A 21738-nucleotide genomic window follows, 5' to 3' on the forward strand; every position below is an offset into this window, starting at 1 on the left:
CAATTTCATGATAAAATTATATTAGCATACTACAGTTGTCAAAGATTAAGAAAATGAATCATGATGACTGATCTCTTAGCTGAAATGTGTATGCAAATCAGCCTTTACAAAGGCTTTATGTGACAACTGGCCAGTGTGGCCAGTGCTGCTTGTGCCCCACCGCTTTTCTGATTGGTGGGTGCCTGTGCTGTGGGAGTTGTTAAATATTTTAAACATCATCCCTGGATATATTGAATGTTGTACGTCATGGACCATCAAGAAAAGCTTTAAACTTTCACAGTACATTTAATAATATTACCAGCTCTTGACAGTAAACGTTAGGATTACAGCCCTTACTTTCCATAGTCTCAACTACTTTTTGAAGTAGTTGCTCTGGAGTTTTCCCAGCAATCTCCAAGTTGAAAATCTGAGTGGAAGATTCAATGATTACTGTTTCCAGAGGTTTCCAGACAGAGCTGAAAGATTTAATCTTCTCTTTCATTGGTTCCATTTCAGGAACATCAGGATAAGCATCTTCTGGAAATTCGGGTAGTATGACTTTTGAGTAAAGGTTAAAGGAAAAAAAAAAGAGGCTTCAAACATGGTATCTTTAGCCATATTGCCAAAATAATTTATACTTTATAATATTTTAAAAACATTTGAAAGAAATAAACTTAGTGTTCTGAGCAATAATGTACATTTATAAATTCACATTTTAATTATGCTTCATTCCTTGTATTGGCTGTAGATAAATTATTACCTATTAATAAAATTATTTGGCTAATTAATGTGCATTTCATATAGTAACTTTAACTGTTAATAAAATAAAATTTGATGAAAAAAGTATTATAAGCTGGCTAGATACATTTTTAATGTAAGAAGCTAAATAAATATAACACATCAATTGGCAAACAATGTAGAAAAAAGTAAGTAGAAAGTTGGTACTATGCCTAAAATAAGGGACTAGACCCTTTGTAGGAGAATATGAAAAACACTTTTTATGCACTACTTTTATAAACTAACCTGTTTCAGGTAATTCAATTTCCAGGTCCTCTTTGGATTCTTTTGGAATTTCTGTTCCAAGTGTAGTTTCCCCAGTAGGCTCAGACACTTAAAAAAGAAATCTAATAGTTAGTGTTTTAATTTTAAAACATTGTTTCTTTATCAGAGTTTTGGCACAAAGAAAATTTCAAACACAATTTAAATTGTATACACTATGTTTAATTGAAAAATCCAGTTCTTGTTAGGTAAAGTATGGCCTAAAAATACCTAATAGTATAAGGAAGAAAATGAAGAATATTCTTAACTATACTAAAGGACATTGACCAGAATAATAATTGACACATGGAACATACAATTCTGATTGATAAGTCATGTCGACAGCATTGAGCTAGAACTGACTCTAAATGGAATAAGATGCTGGCTTTAGAACATCCAAAGGAGGTTCCCTGGGAGAAATAGTAAGGAGATAAAAGGCAATAAAACTAAATTGTCCCCTAGATCAGTTACATTAGTAAATACTAAATGTGAGACACTATGGAAACTGGAACTCTGGGGATATGTTTGATGTATTATATTTAATGGATGTCAGTTGCTCTTATTTCTTTTGATATTTTATGGACTATCTTGTAAAAGGTAGATGGTGGGAGAATTGTCAGCTTAATTGGTCAGATCCTAAAGAAAATAATGGGGTTTCTGGGTGGCAGCACAAGTAAATAGAGGTGTGGCACTCTTAAAAAAAAATTGGGTATTTCACCCTGCTAGCTCCTCTGTCTGGCACAAGGAAATCTAATTTTATTCTTATTGTCCCATAGAGCTAATACCAATCCTTGTGGTAAAAATGATCTATGTTGAATTTGAGATTTCTCGGTGTGAAAATTCCCCCTACTCCTCGTTCTTTTCCCAGCTAACAGCAGGTTTCCAGCTCTGAATTGTTCCAGGCTGGCATCTAGTTCCAAGTATCTGAAGACCTTCAGTTTATAGCATTAGTTTCGAATCCAATACTAACTCTGCTTGGAAGCGTTCACGAGCCTCACTCCCTCCACGGTGGGGTCCCCTGTATCTTGCTGCTTTAAGCCCACTCTCTGGTCCTGAGAGTGCCTTTCATCACCCACAGACTCCTTCTTGCCCTGCCTCATGCCAGCAAATTGCACCTCAGCAGCAGGGCTGGCTTCCCGGGTGTGTGACCTGTGCAGTTGTACAGAGCCTCTCACTCAGAATGGCCTCATGTTTAGTTTAATGCTCTGTGGTTGTCAATTTGAAAATTTTAATAATTTTTATCTTTGAACTGTGTTTTGTAAGCAAAATCCAAAGTGACTTCAACAGGACAACAGGGCACGCATATAATAAGCAGAGCTATGCACAATATGTGTTTGCCAGATCTTCCCATCTCATTCTTATGAGAGTTCCTGATGCCCCATCATGAGTGCAGAATTCCAGGGGACCCACGATGCGTGGGAGTACATGTGACTGAGTGGTGACAGCAGGCAGGGGAGGATGCTGAAGCCCTGAGAGACCATGCTTTCCCTTGGAACTAGAACTTGCTTCAGATGTAGAAAAAAGGTTAGAGCACTCAGAGAGACATGAATGACCAAGGAATCCCATCATATCCTTTCTTATTCTTGTTACTTTCCTGTAGTAGTTAAATACGTAGGCTGAAAATGATGACAGAAGGAAAAGAAAAGACAGGGCAACCCAATGTCCCTTTCCTTTCAGTCTTTCCTTAATCATTAGTAAGTTAAAGGTAGAGAGTGTTGGTAGAATATGTGCATATTAAGAAGTGAAATAAAAAGCTGATTTAGTTTTGTGCACAAAACGGACTCAGTGTTCTGGTGAGAATGAAATACCTATGTATGAGCTGTGAAATGTGAATTGTGTCATTTCAGTGATTCTGCATATGAGTTAAATGCTCATATTTTCATTTAAAAATGGCACTGCACAACATAAAGAAGAATGGTAAAATTCATGCTAATAATTTAAATTTTTAGTTTTTCTTTACTTAGAATGACATTAAATAGCAAATAAAAAGCAAAACATAATAAGTTGAGAGAGAGATTATGGAAGAAAAAGCTTTATATTTTCCTACCTTTAATGGCACTTTCCCCCTACTTTTTGAACAATGTGTCCCACAAATGACATAGCTGGCCCTGTTCCCGAGTGTCAGGACGGGCAGAGCAGAGCTGGCTTCCTACTGCACTTCAAACCATGTGTTGGAGTAAATGGCTGCTATCTGGAGGCTCCTTTTTCCATTCTTAGCCTGCTTCCATTTTATTAACAGATAAACATACACACACGCGTGCACACACGAACACACCAATAGACATGAATAGAATTAAGGACATGGCTGTCAATCAAGTCTAACCTGATTCAGGGACCAAGGACACTTCAGACTCCTCAGGTAAGGACCCCCCAGTCTCCTCGGCTACCTCAAGGGCCTCAGACCCTTCGGGAATCATAGTCTCATCACCTTCAATCTCCTCTTCAGCCTCAGGTTCAGGCTCCTCTGCTTTTAGAAAAAATAAATTATCATTCAGATAAGGTCAGCAAACATTTAATTGGGTGCCAAGCACTCTGATAAGTGCTCAGACCCTAACAAAGAATAAGGAATGGTCCCAGCCGTCCCAGAGCAAGGGGTTTACTGAGGGAAAGAGAGATACTCTATCTATGTATTTTACCTGTTAAAATGTAGTGGTAAGTAAAGGATTATCGTCATGTGCTCAAAGTGTTATGGGAGCACTAGCAGAAGGGTTAATTTAAAAGAGGAATTGTTTGTAGCAGTCCCAAATATTATAACAGTAAAAAAGTGGAAATAGCCCCGATGTCCAGCCAATAAGGGAATGGTTAGATCTGCACTGTCAGATATGTAGCCATTAACCATGTGTGACTATTGGGCACTTGAAATGTGGCTGGTTTAAACTGAGATGTGCTGTAAGCATAAAATACACAATGGATTTTACATTTAGTATGAAAAATTAAATGCAAAATATCAATAATTTTTGCATTGATTACATGTCAAAATAGAATCTTGGATATTGCATATTAAATAAAATATAATTAATTTCACTTGTTTCTTTTTACTTTTTATGTGTCTACTAGAAAATTTATCATTACATATGTGGCTTGCATTATATTTCTATTGGGCAGCACCTGGCTAGACTCTGTTTTCTTACAGCTAATAAGTAATAGAGTATATTGATCAATATGTTAAATGGAAATTTAAAAAGCATAACTCCAAATTTTCTGTAGTTGCTGATAACCACTATCAGAAATATGTGCATGGAAGTCTTTCAGGAAGGAGATGGAGTAAATGGTGGTGTCAGAAAAATCTATCTCCCCAACCCTTTAATATATTTGTGAAATTGACATAAAAACAAGGTACTTTCTATGCAGAGATGATATGAGAAAATAAACGAGCTTGTTTTCTGGATTCTTGTGGGAATCCCAGTGAGTACCTTCCAAGAATCACATTCTAGTGGTGTGTAATACCTCTGGCACGGGGATTTGTACCTAAATCTGGGTGATATAAGGATCCTGAAGTGTCCTTATATCTCGAGGTCTGACCAGGACTGCTAAACATATATATTCCTTTCGAGTATATGACTTAGAATGTGATGAATCTTTTGTGTTATATGAAGAATGTTATGGTGATACACAGGAGGGAGAAGCAGCATTTGCTGAATCCTATTAGGGTTTGGGATGAAGTTATGTGCCCTACACCAGAATCTCAAAATGTCTTTCAACTAAATATCTCCTAGAGTAAAAAAAATTAAAAAATAAAAAATAATTTAGAAAATCATATACCTCCAATATACACCTATTTAGTTATTTGTAAGTTGTATAGTAGGTACTTTGTAAAACATACAAATAAAAAAAATTTATATAATGATGCAGAAAACTGTAAAAAGTTTCAATACTGTTTTCTAGAACCCTAATGGATAATGTGAGTACCATGTAAGTCAGGAATGGACTGAAAAGTGTTCTATGATCCTTGTACTATCTGTGATTTTGATTAAATATATGTTGTATTACTATCTATAGCCTCATAATAAATTACCCCCAAATGTAGTGGTTAAAACAACAATCACATATTATCCTTGTAGTTTCTGGGGTCAGGAATTTGAGAGTGGCTTATTGATGGTTGTGGCTCTGGGTCTCTCGTAAGTCATACTGAAGATGTTAATCAGAGCTGCCGTACCCGAAGGCTTGAGTGGCGCCAGAGAATCTACTTCCAAGGTGGTTATTTAAAATCAGAATCGAGATTTTTGAGGAACAGAGATAAGCCTAAAGTCCTGACCCACAGACCGTGCGTATAATAAAAATGGTGGTTGTTTTACAGTTTTGAGGTGGCTTTTTGCACAGCAATGGGAAACTGAAACAGATACTCTACTCTTTTGAGCTATGGACCCCTTTGGAAGTCTGGTGAAACTTATGGACCCCTTCTTAGAATAATGCTTTCAATCTTATAAAATAAAATATGTAAGAAGCCAATTATATTGAAATAGTCATAAACATATCAAAAATTTTCTTGTGTTGTAAGAAATTTGTGCATCTTTACTAATGCATTAAATAACAAGAACTAATAGCTGGTTTAATAACTACCACAATTTGGGAGTAGGGATATACATAAATAAGATATATAAAACTAATATGGTGTAAAAATATCTTCATTTCTATTAGTGACAAAGTCAACTTACCGCTAATACTATTGTGGGTTTTTTTGCCTATATTAATTTCTAGTCTAAGGAAAAACTAAATTTCAATTAAAGGTTTAGTTAAAATAAAGTTATGATTCGTTTCTCATGCAAGTTACCAGACCCTTGAATTCTATCCTTGGACCCTAGGTTAAGAACTCCAGTCTTAAAAGAAACTTTTAGTAGTAAGTTCTTCTATAAGTTTAAGTGCAAAGACAATGGATATAGTAAGAGTTTGACTGTTTTCTCAACTTCTATAGGATCCTTTGAATAGAAATAATACCAATATGTGTCATCTATGACAAGGGCAACTATTTTAAGACGTGCTGCACATGTTGTCCTGCTGTGTACCCAGCCTTAGAGGGTGCGTGAGTAAGTATCTGTATCAGGAGTCTTTTTCCTATGAATTCATTACTACATATAAATTATTGTCCAAATTGGAACACTTTGAGAATTGAAAGGAGGTCAAAGAAATACATCAGAACCATAACCATAAACCTGAACTCTCTTGGGCAATTAGAGAAATATGGTCAGCCTGTCTATCATTCACTGAAATAATGCAGCTGCTTGCAGTAACAATACAAAATTAAATGACAAATTATTAGTCATATCAATCTGTGTTTTGCCTTTTCTTTTCTCATTCATAGCTTCCAGTATTCTTTGATTTTCTTCTTCTAGTCTCAATGCTTCTTCTTTGGCTTTTCTGAAATAAAAAAGTTCAAAATTTAATTATCTTAGGAAATTCACACATTTCACAAAATTATAGGATATAAGGCTTACAGTGGTAAAAAAAAAAGAGTAAATTGTTTATAATATTCATTACACTTTTTACTTTACAATGTAAATATTTAATTTACTCATATTGAGGTCAGTTAATTTTCAGGATTTTTGTTTTGAAAAACAAGTTGGAATACTGCACTTTGAAAAACTTTGACTATTAATTAGGAAACCTGTCAAAATTAAAAAAGGATTGTCTAACTCCAAGTGGAAAAGCCAAATGGGAGAAATTGTGCCATTTCCTTTTTTGATTAAAAGATAAATGTTGATAACATAATGTCAAGTGAAAAAAGTAGAATATAAAACTATGTATAATAGTTTCAATTCTGTAATTAAAATATACATAAATGATTAAAAGACTAGAGGAGAATTAGTCAAATTGTTATAATAGTAATTATCTCTGGATGGTGGCATTACGAGAGTTTTTAATTTTATTTAACTTTTTTACATTTAAAAAATTTTCTGTACTGAATAAATAGAAAATTTATTCATAGAAATTTAAAGAGATTTGGAATATGGGAACTTAAATATCTGGAAGGAATCTATTTTTCTTTAGGGATGAAGAACTCAACCTGCCTTAATGGTGAATACAGGTATAAGGAAAGTTAGTAAAATGATGGAGGGAGGCAGTATTTATAAAATTAAAATGTGTGTACTTTTGACATAGAAATTCAGTATCTAGGAATTTAGCCCTCAGGAATCAGCAAACTATTGCACAAAGGAATGTGTACAACAATGTTGCATTCTTTCAAAAATAATTTCATTTTTAAAACATAATACCAAAAACTGTACCAAGTTTTCACCAACAGGGAACTAGTTAAGTAAAGTAGAGCCCGTTCACATCAGTGGAACACTCTGGGACAGTCTTCCCTATAGGCTTGTCATTCTCTCATATTCAGTGTTCTTTGTGTCCTCTTCCCCTTCCTTTGAAAATCTAGTTATATACTATATTCTCTTCACAAGACAGTATCAGAACTCTTCTCCCAACAGATGTGTTTCTTGTTAATAGGGGGTGTTCTCCGACTGTATTCCGAATCCTGTGATTCAGCCTCAAGTTTTGATGTAATTTGAGTTCCCTTTGTTTTGTTTTTTTTTAATTAAAGTTTATTGGGGTGACAATTGTTAGTAAAGTTACATAAATTTCAGGTATACAATTCTGTATTACATCATCTATAAATCCCATTGTGTGTTCACCACCCAGAGTCAGTTCTCCTTCCATCACCATATATTTGATTCACTTTACCCTCATCTCCCACCCCCCACCCCCCTTACCCTCTGGTAACCACTAAACTATTGTCTGTGTCTATGAGTTTTTGTTTCTCATTTGCTTATCTTGTTCTTTTGTTGTTTTTGGTTTATTACTACATATCAGTGAAATCATATGGTTCTCTACATTTTCTGTCTGACTTATTTTGCTTAGCATTATAATCTCAAGATCCATCCATGTTGTCACAAATGGTCCTATTTCATCTTTTCTTACCGCCGAATAGTATTCCATTGTGTGTGTGTGTGGTGTGTGTGTGTGTGTGTGTGTGTATCTCACAACTTCTTTATCCATTCATCTATCGAAGGACATTTTGGTTGTTTCCATATGACCCAGCAATCCCTCTCCTGGGTATCTACCCAAAAAATCCGAAAACATTTATCCATAAAGACAAGTGTGCTCCAATGTTCACTGCAGCTTTATTTATGGTGGCCAAGGCATGGAAACAACCAGAGTTCCCTTTGTTTGTGACAAGACCTCTGAGATGACTGGGCATTGTTTCTGAATTTTTTCCCCATTTTGATCATGTATGAATTGGCAGTTCACACAGGACTTTTTTGTGAGACTCCCCTCATCCAAAATCTGGATAAGGCATTTTGGTTGTTTCCATGTCTTAGCTATTGTGTATAGTGCTGCAATAAACATAGGAGTGCATAAAGATTTTTGAATTGAAGTTTTGGATTTCTCCGGCACACCTGAAATCTATGTAATTTTACTAACAATTGTCACCCCAATAAATTAAAAAATAAAAAAAATAAAAAATAAAAAAAATAAAAAACAAAATCTGGATAAGGTATACTGCTGCTAAGAATCTAAACCTGGCAAGAACAAGGAAGACTTTTGCTGCCAGTTATTAGATACTTCGATAAACCACTTGGATAGATGGGTCAAAGACTAACTAATGGTGACAACAGAAATTATTCTGCATTTGACTAGCACATGTGGAAACTGATGCTGGAAAGATGTAGGATTCAGTGTGTCTTAAGATATTTGGCTCAACATGGAATTCTTAATCCTGTTATCTCTTATTCTAACCAAGTTGCAAGGTCTTTGAAAGAGTCTCTGACCATTTTTTTTTTCTGGTTCCATTTCAGATTTCATTTTCTGTAATATATGAAAAAAATGTTTGTTCTGAAATACTCATGTTGAATTTAAAAGGGAACATACAGACACATAGAAAAGCCTGCTTCAATCTGGGCAAGTCTTTGACATTAATAAGTTTAAAAAGATATAAACATTTAAAACCAAAAGCAGTAAAAAATTGATTATAGACATACCTCAGAAAATTCTATATGGTAAAAGCAAGGTGAAAGTAGAGTTGGGAGAAAGTAGAAAAGATCTCTTTTTCCTTTAAAAATAAATAATAAATGTAGAGTGATGTCAGAAACATGGCAGCATGAGGGGTCCCCCTTGATATCTCTCCTTGAAGTTACGACAAGTTGAACAGCTATAATTCAACAAAGGATTCCCTACATAACACACAAATATGCCTGATAGATCGACATTGAAACATCTGATGGTGGACGAATCAGGGCAAACAGGAGATGCGAGAAGGGAGAAGTGCAGAGACGGGAGCTGTGGGATGCAACCCAGAGCTCACTGCGGTCCCAGGAGATGGGGGGATTTAGACTGCAGATGCACTCTCTCTGTCCCCAGCAATCCTGCCTGAGTGACCAGCATATAATATGGCTGAACCCAGCGATCGGAGCAGAGACCTCGGGCAAAGACTGCATACAGAAGCACAACAATTGTGGTCTAACAGCCCTCACTGCCAGGCAGAAAACAAAGCCAGGGAGCCTGGAAGTCTCCCCATACCCTCCCAGAGCTCGCCTCTCCCACACCTTCCCAGTGCTAGCAGCAGGCTCCAGAAAAAAACTGTAGCATTATCAGATATTAAAGAATATCTACAGTCTTGAGAATTGGAGAGATAGATCCTGAGCACCAGACACACACTGTGGATAATTCCAAAGACGAGGGAGGAGATACAGGGGTGAGGCAAATAGAGAAATATGGTCACCCTGTCTATAAATCACTGAAATACTGCAGTTGCTTGTAGTAACAACACAAAGTTAAAGGCAGTCACCATTACTCAGAAGAAAACAGACACAAACACACTAGCGACCTCTCTTGAGCCCACTCTGCCCCCAACTTTTGCAGCTGATCCCAGCAGGGGCATACAGGGCTGGTGAGGCGCACAGCGCTACATCTGGCTGTGGGGGCAGCACTGGGGTTTTGGGGGCTCAGAACCCCATCACCCACCACATCCTCCCATGGGGAGTGGTACTCTGAGATCAAGGCAAACTGGTCACAGAGGAGACGCTCACCTCCCCAGGAAACCTCCCACCACACAAGAAGCTGGGACAGGGCAAGAGAAAATAGAATGCTCCAGCGCTACCTACTAGAAAACAAAAGAGAGACATGTTCATATCAACCTGCTGCAGAATTCATTCCTGTAAATGCCCAGGAAGAGAAACCATCCATCAGTTACCATGAATAACCAAGGTAACAAGGCAGCTCAAAAAGAAAATGAAAAATATCCAGAAAACAAACTTAAAGACAGGAAGGAGTGTAATCAAATATTCAAACTATTGAGAGAGACAAATTATTAGCCAAGAATAATATATCCAACAAAGTTATCCTTTAGATATGAAGGAGGAATAAAGATATACAGAAGCTGAAGAAATTTTCCACCACAAAGCCTGCATTACAATAAATACTGAAGGAGGCTATTCTACTTGAAACAAAAAGACAAAAGGATAAAAACTATACATAAAATTACCAATAGAAAGACAGCAGCAGGAAATGGCAACCCCTACACAGAACAGGGAACTATACACTTAAACAAAACATAAAAGGTAAAAGAAATAAAAAAAAAAGAGAGAGAGAGATTGAGAGAGAGAGAGAGAAAGAGAGAAGAAGAAGAAGAAGACAATTTGCTACTGCAACTCAGAAATGAACTCACAGCATAAATAGGGATAATTTGTGACCAAAAAAAAAAAAACATAAAAGGGGAGGGAGTAAAGATCTGAATTGACAAAGGAGAATGGAGATAAGATGCATGCTGAAGAAAATGGACTACTGTATATATGAAACTTTCTTTCACATAAATTAATGGTAACTACTCAAAAATAAATCTAGAACTGAGACACATAACATAAAAAAAAGAGGAAACAGAGGTAATAAATTATAGAATGCCACTAAAGTAAAATAACAGAAACACAAAGGCAAAGAAACAATGGAAACAACGAGCTACCAGAAAACAAAAGATAAAATGGCTATCGGAAACCCTCATATATCAACAATCACCCTAAATGTAAATAGACTGAATTCATGAATAACAAGGCACAGAGTAGCAGATTTGATTAAAAAACAAAACCCAACTATATGCTCCCTTCAAGAGACAAATATAGATTCAAAGTGAAACGGTGGAAAATGATACTCCAAGTAAATGGCATCCAGAGAAAAGTAGACATAGGCATATATCAAACGAAACAGACTTCAGTATGAAAAAGGTAACAAGAGACAAAGATGGACATTTCATAATGATAAAGGGGACAACACAACAAGAAGACAACACTTACCAATATATATGCTCCCAATCAGGGAGCATCAAAGTATACAAGGTCAGACAGACAATTAAGTTTGTGAACTTGTTGCAATGATGTTGCTAACCTTTTTTGATATTAGAGGGATTATTCATTATGAATTTGTACCAACCGGACAAACAGTTAACCAAGTTTACTATTTGGAAGTGCCGAAAAGGCTGCATGAAAAAGTTAGATGACTTGAACTTTTCACCAACACTTCATGGCTCTTGAATCACGACAATGCACCAGCTCACATGGCACTGTTTGTGAGGGAGTTTTTAGCCAGTAAACAAATAACTGTATTGGAACACCCTCCCTACTCACCTGATCTAGCCCCCAATGACTTTTTTCTTTACCCAAAAATAAAGGAAATATTGAAAGGAAGACATTTTGATGACATTCAGGACATCAAGGGTAATACAATGACAGTTCTGATGGCCATTCCAGAAAAAGTTCCAAAATTGCTTTGAAGGGTGGATTAGGTGCTGGCATCAGTGCATAGCTTCCCAAGGGGAGTACTTCAAAGGTGACTATAGTGATATTCAGCAATGAGGTATGTAGCACTTTTTCTAGGATGAGTTCGCGAACTTAATTGTCAGATCTTGTATACATGGGCAGGTAATATTAGACAAAGGAGCCAAAAACATCCAATGGAGACAAGAAAGCTACTTCAATAAATGATGCTGGGAAAACTGGAAAGCCACATGTGAAAGAATGAAACTAGACTGCTCTCTGTCACCATATAACAAAATTAACTCAAAATGGATCAAAGACCTAAACATAAGATCTGAAACAATGAATTGTATAGAAGAAAGCATTGGTACTAAACTTATGGACCTTGTGTTCAGAGAGGATTGTATGAAATTGACTTCAAAGCCAGGGGAAGTAAAAGCAAAAATAAATGAATGGGATTATATCAAACTAAAGAGCTTTTGCACAGGAAAAGTAACCATCAATAAAACAAATGGCAACCAACAGAATGGGAGAACATATTTGCAAGCAACACCTTCGATAAGGGGCTAATATCCCAAATATATCAAGAACTCATACAACTCAACAAAAACAAAAAAACAAACAATTCAATTTAAAAAATGGGCAGAAGACCTGAACAGACACTTCTCCCAAGAAGACATACAAACGGCTAAGAGATGTATGAAAAAATGATCAACTTCGTTAGCTATTATGGACATGCACATCAAAGCCACAATGAGATACTATCTCTTACCTGTTAGAATGGCTACTATCAACAAGACAAGTAATAATGTGTTGGAGAGGTTGTGGAGAAAAAGGAATCCTCATAAACTGTTGGTGGGAATGTAAATTGGTACAGCTACTACAGAAAACAGTATGGAGATTCCTCAAAAAATTAAGAATAGAATTACCATATGACCCAGAAATACCTCTTCTGAGTCATCTCCCCCCAAAATCTGAAAACATCCATAAAGGTATATGTACCCCTATGTTTACTGCAGCACTATTCATGGTGGCCAAGACATGGAAACAATTAGTGTCCTTAGATAGATGATTGGTAAAGAAGATGTGGTACATATACACAGTGGAGTATTATTTGGCCATAAGCTTTCATCTTTGAAATACTGCCATTTGCAACAACATGGATGGATCTTGAGATTATCATGCTAAGAGAAATAAGTCAGACAGAAAAAGTCGAGAACCATATGACTTCACTCATATCTGGGATATAAAACTGGAAGCAACAAATGAATAAGACAAACAAACAAAAAATGACAGACACAGAAAACAGTTTAGTTGTTACCAGAGTAAGGGGATGAAGTGTGATAGAAGAGGGAAAAGGCGGTCAAGTATCTGGTGATGGAAGGAGAACAGACTCTGGGTGGTGAATACACGATGCAATATATAGATGTTGTATTACAGAACTGTCCACTTGAAACCTATATAATTTTAGTAACCCATGTAACCCCAATAAATTTAATAAAAATTTAAAAAATTATAGACATATTTATTTTTTATGCATTTAAAATGTAGCAGACCTTTAGTCTAGAAATCACATGAACTTTGTTTTAGTCTTATGTCATTATCTTCATCTGTTCTCAAATATTTGACTATTTCTCATACACTGGAAAAAAGTTACGTAATCCCTTAAATCCTAGAAGATTTAGCTCTATTTGAAAGAAAACTTGTAAAAGCTAAAAATAAATGCAATCAGTTTGCAAGTATTACCTGAATTAATAATACTTTTTAGTCAATATGTCAAACAATCTCATTAATTAATCTAACTAAATTATACTTTGTATATTTTTGTGTTAAGTCCCTAAAGAAATGGCTAACTTAGAGGAATAATGAAAAAAAAATCCTCTGACACACTTATCAGTTATCTGCCCCCCTATCCTCCAATAACCCATATACTGGCTTCATAATTTCCAGAGTTTAAAGAGCTCTCCTAAATCCCAGCTCAAATTGTTAATATCTGAAGGGGAAAATGAAATAGCATTTGAGAAAGCTCGTACAGGTGCCATCATTAATTGTAGGAGGTTTAGTGGATTAACATAAAGAAATTTAGTTCTTAAATGTCTCAGTCTTTGTCACATTGAGAAGTAGGAATCCCAGTGGACAAATTAAAATGTCAAGTATCTAACATGTTTCAGCTAGGAAGAACAATTAGCAAATTAAGTCACTGTTTCTTATTATACTTTATTTCTCATTCTGAAGAACTTATATAGTTTCAAGGAGCGGAGTACAGCATTAGGAATAGAGACAGTGGAAATGTAATGGCTGTATGCGATGTCAGAGGAGTATTAGATGGGGGGATGGGAGGTTATCACTGTGTGAGGGATATAAATGATGAATGTCTAACTATTACATTGTTTTGTACATCTGAAACTAAAAAAAAAAAAAAAAGGAAAAAAAAAGAACTTGAGAGTTCTTGACCCCAGTCATGAAGAAACAGGTAGGTGTTCATATTTTTAAAAGTTCTTCATTGTACCCAGATTGGAGAATAAAGTCCTGATATTAAATCTGTGAATATAGTAAATAACTCGTCTAGTCCTTTCCTTATGTAGGACTTAGTCAAGCTTTGCATTTTAGTCCTATCACATAAGTGTATTTTCATTTAGTTTTTATCATATTATTTCTTCAATTTGTGGATTCTAGTTAGCAAAATTATTTAAGTCACAGATAAATATGGTGAAAAGAAAAAAAAATCTTATCCGTGCTCTTTTTTTTAGTATCTCTTAAGAGTGGACATTTGATTTAGAATGACTTTGATATGGGACGGTGAAAACATCCATAACTCTACGTTAGACATTCTGGAATTATTTGTGAAGTTACTGTTTTTCTTAGAATTAATTAGAATTGGATCAGTTAGATCACCATTTTGATATTAAAGAGATTTCATAAATATGAATCGTAAGTAGATATTTAACAGCTTCATAAAAGATTAATTAACCTGTTTTGTTATGCCAGGCAGATTTTACCTTGCTGCTTCTTTCTTTGCTTTTTCCTTTTGTAGTTCATCTAATAATCGTTCTAATATCTTAGAGTCAATTTCAGGTTTATTCTCTAAATATAGTCTATTAAGTAAACACTTTCCTGAAATATAAAGAGAATAATATTAATTTTGATGCTCTATAAAATATAGTGAGATGTACTTTGGAAATTAATAATAAAAAATTAATTCTCCCTATATCTAAACATTTTCCTTTAACCATTTATCTAAATAGAGCCCAGTTTCTTTAAAGTATTAAGAGACCAACTTAATCTTTTTTAAAAAGTATATATTGGCATGGTATAAATAACCAAAACATGAAAAAAGGCAGTATATTGTATTTCCACCCTGGAAACTCTTTTCAAATACATTTTCCTAAGAGGCAAAATGACAGAATATTCTTAGCCCTTGTGTCAAAGATTAGTTTACCACATAGGTGGGGGTTTATTTCTGGACTCTCTATTCTGTTCCATTGGTCTACGTGTCTGTTTTTATGCCAGTACCATACTGTTTTGATTATTATAGTTTTGTACAAAGTGAAAAAATAATTAAAATTTAGTTCTGCTATCTTTAAGTAGTTAATATTTCCCATTTGAGGTGAAGAAGGGCTAATATATAGTCTTTGCCCTAGACCTTACATGTATTTCATTTAGAAGTGCTGACTGAAGGGGACGGTGCTAATTTTCATCTCTAAAGAATAATCCTAAGGGCCTGATAGAACATTCAGTGATCCAGCACATTATGCTGGCCATCTGCTTGGTGGATGGATGCCTTATTTTGTGTATCTCGGGATCGTGAAAGGATTGCTGAGGCGGTATTTGTACCTATGGAGGGTGGAGATTTTCCCATTTTATATTTTAAATAAAAATATTATCATCAATAAAAACTTCAATTTCAAATTTGCATGATAAATATTTACCAACCATTGTTTTCTGTATTTGATAAGCAAACTACTAAATCTGGTGTAATTCCTTTCTCAACTAAGACTGTCCACAGTTCTTTTATAATAGGGCAGTTGTCCAGTATCCATCTTCCATATTTTGGGGCACCAGAAAACCTGTTCTTGTTTTCTTCAATTACCTGTGAAAAACGACACATTGATATTACCATGATAGCTAGACAAGTCAAGGGTGCTAGCTTGAGAAAACATTTCTGTGAACCTTAACCAATTATCTTTTGAGTCCTTCTGACTTTCAGAAGAAAAAAAAAAGAACCTCTTAATTTCAAAAGATAAACTTAAAGCAAGAAAGCTGTAAGTTTTAAAAATTAAGAATGGAAAGGAAAAGGCTTTGTTAAAGAAATATAACAACATATGTTTTTGCTATATGTTATTCAGTATTACAGAATTCAGATCCTAATTCAGAAGGTCTGGGATGAGACCCGAGGTGCATTTCTAATGTGCTCCCAGGTGATAATGGTCTATGAACCACTCTGAGTAGCAAGGTCCAGCTTGCCATTTTTAGTGACAACTTCCCTTTTGCTTTTCAGCCCTCAGTGAGAGCTGAGAGGTACTGAGATAGTTACTAATAGCCGTGGAGGGAACTGGGTCAAAACAAATCTTTCAGTTCAGTTCTGCTAAACTTACCCCAACCAACAACCAAACAGCAATAGCTTCAATACAAGTATAGATACGAGTAATGTGGATCTGTCAGTACAACGATTCTGAGGGTTTGTGTGCCATCAGGTAATCCCAGGATGTTAGAAGTAAGTCAAAGGGCTCACGTACCCCTCTGGCCCATGCAGAATTTCAGATTATGTGCTTTATGAATTTACATCTGAATGAAGACTTTTGAAAAAATGAATTTTAAACACTTTGAAATGTGTAACGTAAGAGAATTAAGGGGTAAAAAAAGAAAGTTATAGAGAAGAAATATAAGTGAAATAAGTCAGAGAAAGACAAATATTGTATGATTTCACTCATACGTAGAATCTAGAAAACCTGAATTCATAGAAACAGAAAACAGATTGGTGGTTGCCAGAGGTGGGGAAATAGGTAAAGGGGGTCAAAAAGTACAAACTTCCAGTTATAAGATAAATAGGTCCTGGAGATATAATGTACAGCATAGCAACTATAGTTAACAATGTTATACTGTATATTTGAAAGATGCTGAGAGAGTAATCTTAAAAGTTCTCACACACAGACAGAAAAATAACTATTAATATGTGAGGTGATGGATGTTAACTAAACTTATTGTGGTGATCATTTTGCATATATGCATATATCAGATCATTAATGTCAAATCATTATGTTGTACACCTTAAAAAACTACAATGTTATATGTCAATTATATCTCAATAAAACTGGAAAAAAATATAAATGGTTAATAAAAACTTTTACTGTCCAAGTTTCAAAGATACGAAGATTAAAGCAATATCAATATATAAATTATGGTTTCCCCATCTCATTTAATTAAAAAAAAAGACATCATAGTATTTTATCAAATGAATAAACCTTAATTTGTTCAATTATCCTCTTACTGTTAAACATTTATATAATTTATAATTTTATCATAACATTGTGATCATGTGATGAATATCTGTATATAAATCTTTGTTCAAACATATATTTCTTTATATATATAAACATATATATACTTTTTATTAAAGTTTATCGGGGTGACAATTGTTAGTAAAGTTACATAGATTTCAGGTGCACAATTCATCATCTGTATATCACATGTATATCACATATATTCTGGGTGTGTGTTCACCACCCAGAATCAGTTCTCCTTCCATCACCATATATTGATCCCTTCTACCCTCATCTCCCACCCTCCTCCCCCCTTACCCTCTGGTAACCACTAAACTAGTGTCTGTGTCTATGAGTTTTTGTTTCTTCATTTGCTTGTCTTGTTCTTTTGTTGTTTTCAGTTTTATATACCACATATCAGTGAAATGATATGGTTCTCTACTTTTTCTGTCTGATTTATTTCACTTAGCATTATAATCTCAAGATCCATCCATGTTGTCGTAAATGGTACTATTTCATCTTTTCTTATGGAAGAATAGTATTCCAATATATTTCTTTAGGTTGGATTCCTAGAAGGGCTTTTAGGTCAAGGAGGATAAAGGAATAAACGTTTTAAAGGCTTTCAATACACATTGCCACACTGCTTCAAAAATGTGTGTATTGATTTTCACTTCTCCCATCTGACTATATAACTAGAGGCTCACTAGTATGAATTGTTATAAGTTTAAAAAAAATCTTTGCCAATTTTATAGGTGAGAAATTGTATCTCATTATTTTAATTTTCATATTTTTATTGACACTTGAATATGAAAATTCTCAATTAAACATTTATATTTCTTCTTTGATGAAATAATCTGTTTACATCTTTTGCCTGCTTTTATGTTGTGATATTAGATTTTCCTTGATTTGTAAGAAATCTTTATATTAAGGAATTAATTTCATTTTATTATAAATCTTTCTCCAGTTTGATCTTTGCCCTAAAATTTTGATTTTCATATTTTTTTTATAGAGAATCATTATTAAGTATCCCCTCTATTGAGATTTTGCTTTAACAGTTCTTCCACTGCATTTGTTCCCTGAGTACTTGACCATTCAAAGATCATTTCAATATCACCACACTTTCTTCTAGTTAAAAAAAAATGCCATTTTTACATTTAACTAATTAATGTATATGAAGTTTATTTTAATTTTGATATAAGGTGAGTATCTAAATTAGTTTCCCCGAATAGTTAATTTTATCAACAGTATTAAATAATTCTTCCTTTCCTTTTTGGATTGTGATTTAACTTTAACACATACTCAATTTATTATCTATATTGAGGTCTGTTTCTGTACCTTTTCTGTGCATTTCAACACATTTTACTAGCTGGTAGAGCAAGTCTCTCTCTATTATAATTTGCCAAACTGTTCTTACCTAGTCTCAACTCTTAGTTCTTCCCAATAAATGGTAGAGTTATTTTGTCAGTTCCCAAAATATACTGAGATTTTTATTAGAATTGCATCAATCTATAAATTAATTTGAGAAAGACATCAAACAATGTTGTCTTTATATGTAAAAACTTAGTAACTAACTAGTTACTTTTTGAAAATAGGTTTCCTACTCACAGAGTAGAAATGGATGACAGGTCTCTGTTCCCTTGAGAAACAATCTCATATGAGCTTTGATGTCAAAAGCTCATGTGATTTAAACTCCCCTACAATCTCAGAGTCACAGTTCACCATCTAAAAACATTATTATATGTTCTTTTAGCAGAAGCGTTTTTAGTAGTACTCCCTATAGATTGTATCCTCCAAAATAAACTCTGAAGGGAATCGAGAAATTTTTCAGTGAGGGCAAGGATGGGACTTCCATGGGGCCATAGATGTCCCTCACTTGCATGTCTCCCCGCCCCGGGATGCTTTGTTTCACGTCCTAGGCAGAGCTGACAGCCCCTGCCTTTGTGAAATTCCTACATCTTGTACTATTCTATTTACTACTAAGCACAGAATTCACTTATTGGATTATCCGTCAGCCTTCCCCCACCTGATAGATAACTCCTTAAAGGGAAGTTCTGATTCATCTTCAGATCCCTAGGATCTAGCACAGTACAGGGCAAAGAGTAGGTGCTCAGAGTGATGACAGAACAACCTGATGAGATGCAGAGGAAGTTGAAAGATCTCTACTGGAAGCTCAGAGGGGGACAGCAACTCACCTTGGGTATAGCCTGGGGCTTGTGGAGACAACCCAGTGTGTTACAGAGTGGTTCTATACTCTCACAGAATAGTTTTTTTTCCTTCTCACATAATAATTGTAAATTGCATCATTTTCAAATTACACAGAAATATAGAAGTTCATTGAGAGTCCAAAACTGATTTGTTCTCTGACTTTGCTCTGAATGGTTACTCAAGGTCTCTATACAAAGCAGACCCCTACGGATATCTTGTTCTTTACAAACAAAAGATAAGCATTCTGATTTGCCATCAGTAGGACATAGTATCTGAGGCTTTATTTTCCCCTCAGATTGGAAAATAACTTGTGTCTATCCATCTCCATTACGAATACACATTCCCAGTGATTGGATGAAATTATCTATGGGGCAACATTTGTCTTGGTTTACAACTAATTAGCTCATAGATGAAATATCTAGCTTTGGTATTGGCTTCACTCGTACCATCTTTTAACCAAGTGAACTGAATTAAAGACAATAACAGTTAATGAAGAATTAATTTCATAGCTATGAAATTATACTGCGTAACTGTTGATAAGTGAAAATTTACCAAAGAGCATAAGCAACTGTTCTCTGGGGTACACTACACATAACAATGTTGACTATAAAATAAACATGCATTTGAAGGCTATAGATTTCAGTACTATCAAATGAGACTCTAAATTAATTACATACATATAAAAGGTTAACTTTCTCAGTTACTGCTAAATTAATGATAAAAATGAACAGCCTGGATTTCTTACCTCTTCTAGGACTTCCTCTAATATTTCAGCATGTTTTTCATATGGCTGTTCAAAGTTCATATCCTCTGTCATTTTCACAGTCTCTTTTATCATGGAAAGAACCTCTGGATGATCTGCAGTTACCTCTTCTATTGAGTCTTCTATTGAGTTTAAAGTAAAATAAGTTAATAAACTAACGCCATTAATAACTTTAGTGGACAATTCTATTTGCAATAGAGTATGATTGTTAATACGTGACGATCTTTGTGTTACTGCAGCACATGATAAAAGAAAGGGGAAACAGACGAGGGAAGAAATGTCAGGTCAGGAATCACAAAATATCAGAAAAGTGGCTTAAAGCCAGTGCATCAGAATGAAAGTGAATGAGGTGAGAAGTCAAGTCAGGCAGGAGTCAAAACCAGGAAGCCAGGGAGAAGAGGTAGGGACCAAAGAATTCTAGGAGTCAAGCTAAAACACAAGCATCTAGGGAATGATCAGATGACCACTTCTGATTGTAAGCATGAGATGACAAGGGACAGTAAGAGGACAGGAGGTACGCAAGTTGGAGGAAAGAGAAGAAAGGGTGACGTAGGCTGGTTTCTCAAGTGTTTCACTTGGTTCTGGCCCTCACTGCATGCTGAATGTCTCCTTACAAGGCTGAGCGGGCTCACAGGCTGCATGACGAAGCACACGAGACAAGAGCTGGGCAGCTCCACCTGATTCTGCTCTCTCTGTCTTTCCTAGTGTGCTCCCTGAGGAACTGCCCCAAGGTTCCATGTGTCAGGGTCTCCTGCCAGAGCCCAGTTGATCCCAGCCCAGAAAACCCCCAACGGGCCTTTGAAGAGCAGCGTCCAGCTGCCCTCCCTGCCGTGAAACAGGAAGTCTGTTCTCAGTGATGGAGAGATCCGGCAGTTCCTGGACAACCAGAGTGGAAGAGGCAAGAAGTCATGGTCTTCCTGTAGCCTTGGGAAGGGGGGCATGGAGAGGCAGAAATAGTCAGGCAAAGATACTAAATGTGCTAGAAGCTGCTAGCTTTCCACCCAATGTCCCTTTTCCTCTTGCTTAGTAACAGAACCTTGATTTTGTCGGGGTCAGCACTGTGCCCAGCTTAAAAAAAAAACCAACTTCCAACTTCTGACTGCTGAGTTATGGCTTGCATAGCCCATAGATAAGATGCCAGCAGAATTTTTTGAGGGGCAAGTCTTCCTCCTATCTCTTTAAAGAGGAATCACTCAGCTGGGGGAAGTGCCAGTTTTGTCCCTTGCCTTTTCTTCCTTCCTGTTAGGCACAGTGATATGATGGCTGGAGCACCAGCAGCCACACTGTAAATTGTTCTGGTAGCCACATGCCAGGAATGGCAGAATAGAAAGATAGATCTCCTGTCTTCCCAATGTTCTTTTTCACAAAAACAATATATTACGTGTTCTTTTTTCTGTGTTCGTGCACATCCAACTGTTTACAATAGAGTAGCGTTTGAGGTAGAATAAGTTGGGTATTAACAACGCTGTTTTGAAAAAATGACCTTTCTCCTCCAAAATTCTGAAGGCACTATTTGTGCTTTTTAGATCCACAATCTAAG

General features: G+C 35.6%; 1 protein-coding gene across 1 annotated transcript in view; it reads right to left on the minus strand.

The window, feature by feature from the left end:
• The window catches only part of AK9 (adenylate kinase 9), a 121734-nt gene that overhangs the window by 53016 nt on the left and 46980 nt on the right, over positions 1–21738 (minus strand). Inside the window, exons 16-22 of the mRNA XM_033093976.1 lie at positions 20181–20320; positions 15684–15840; positions 14750–14864; positions 6296–6372; positions 3341–3487; positions 1003–1089; positions 337–537 (exon numbers count right to left, since the gene is read on the minus strand). Coding sequence (XP_032949867.1) covers positions 337–537; positions 1003–1089; positions 3341–3487; positions 6296–6372; positions 14750–14864; positions 15684–15840; positions 20181–20320 — 924 coding nt within the window. The remainder of the gene's footprint in view (positions 1–336; positions 538–1002; positions 1090–3340; positions 3488–6295; positions 6373–14749; positions 14865–15683; positions 15841–20180; positions 20321–21738) is intronic.

Source organism: Rhinolophus ferrumequinum, chromosome 3 (genome assembly GCF_004115265.2).
Source record: "Rhinolophus ferrumequinum isolate MPI-CBG mRhiFer1 chromosome 3, mRhiFer1_v1.p, whole genome shotgun sequence".
NCBI classification, from domain to species: Eukaryota; Metazoa; Chordata; class Mammalia; order Chiroptera; family Rhinolophidae; genus Rhinolophus; species Rhinolophus ferrumequinum.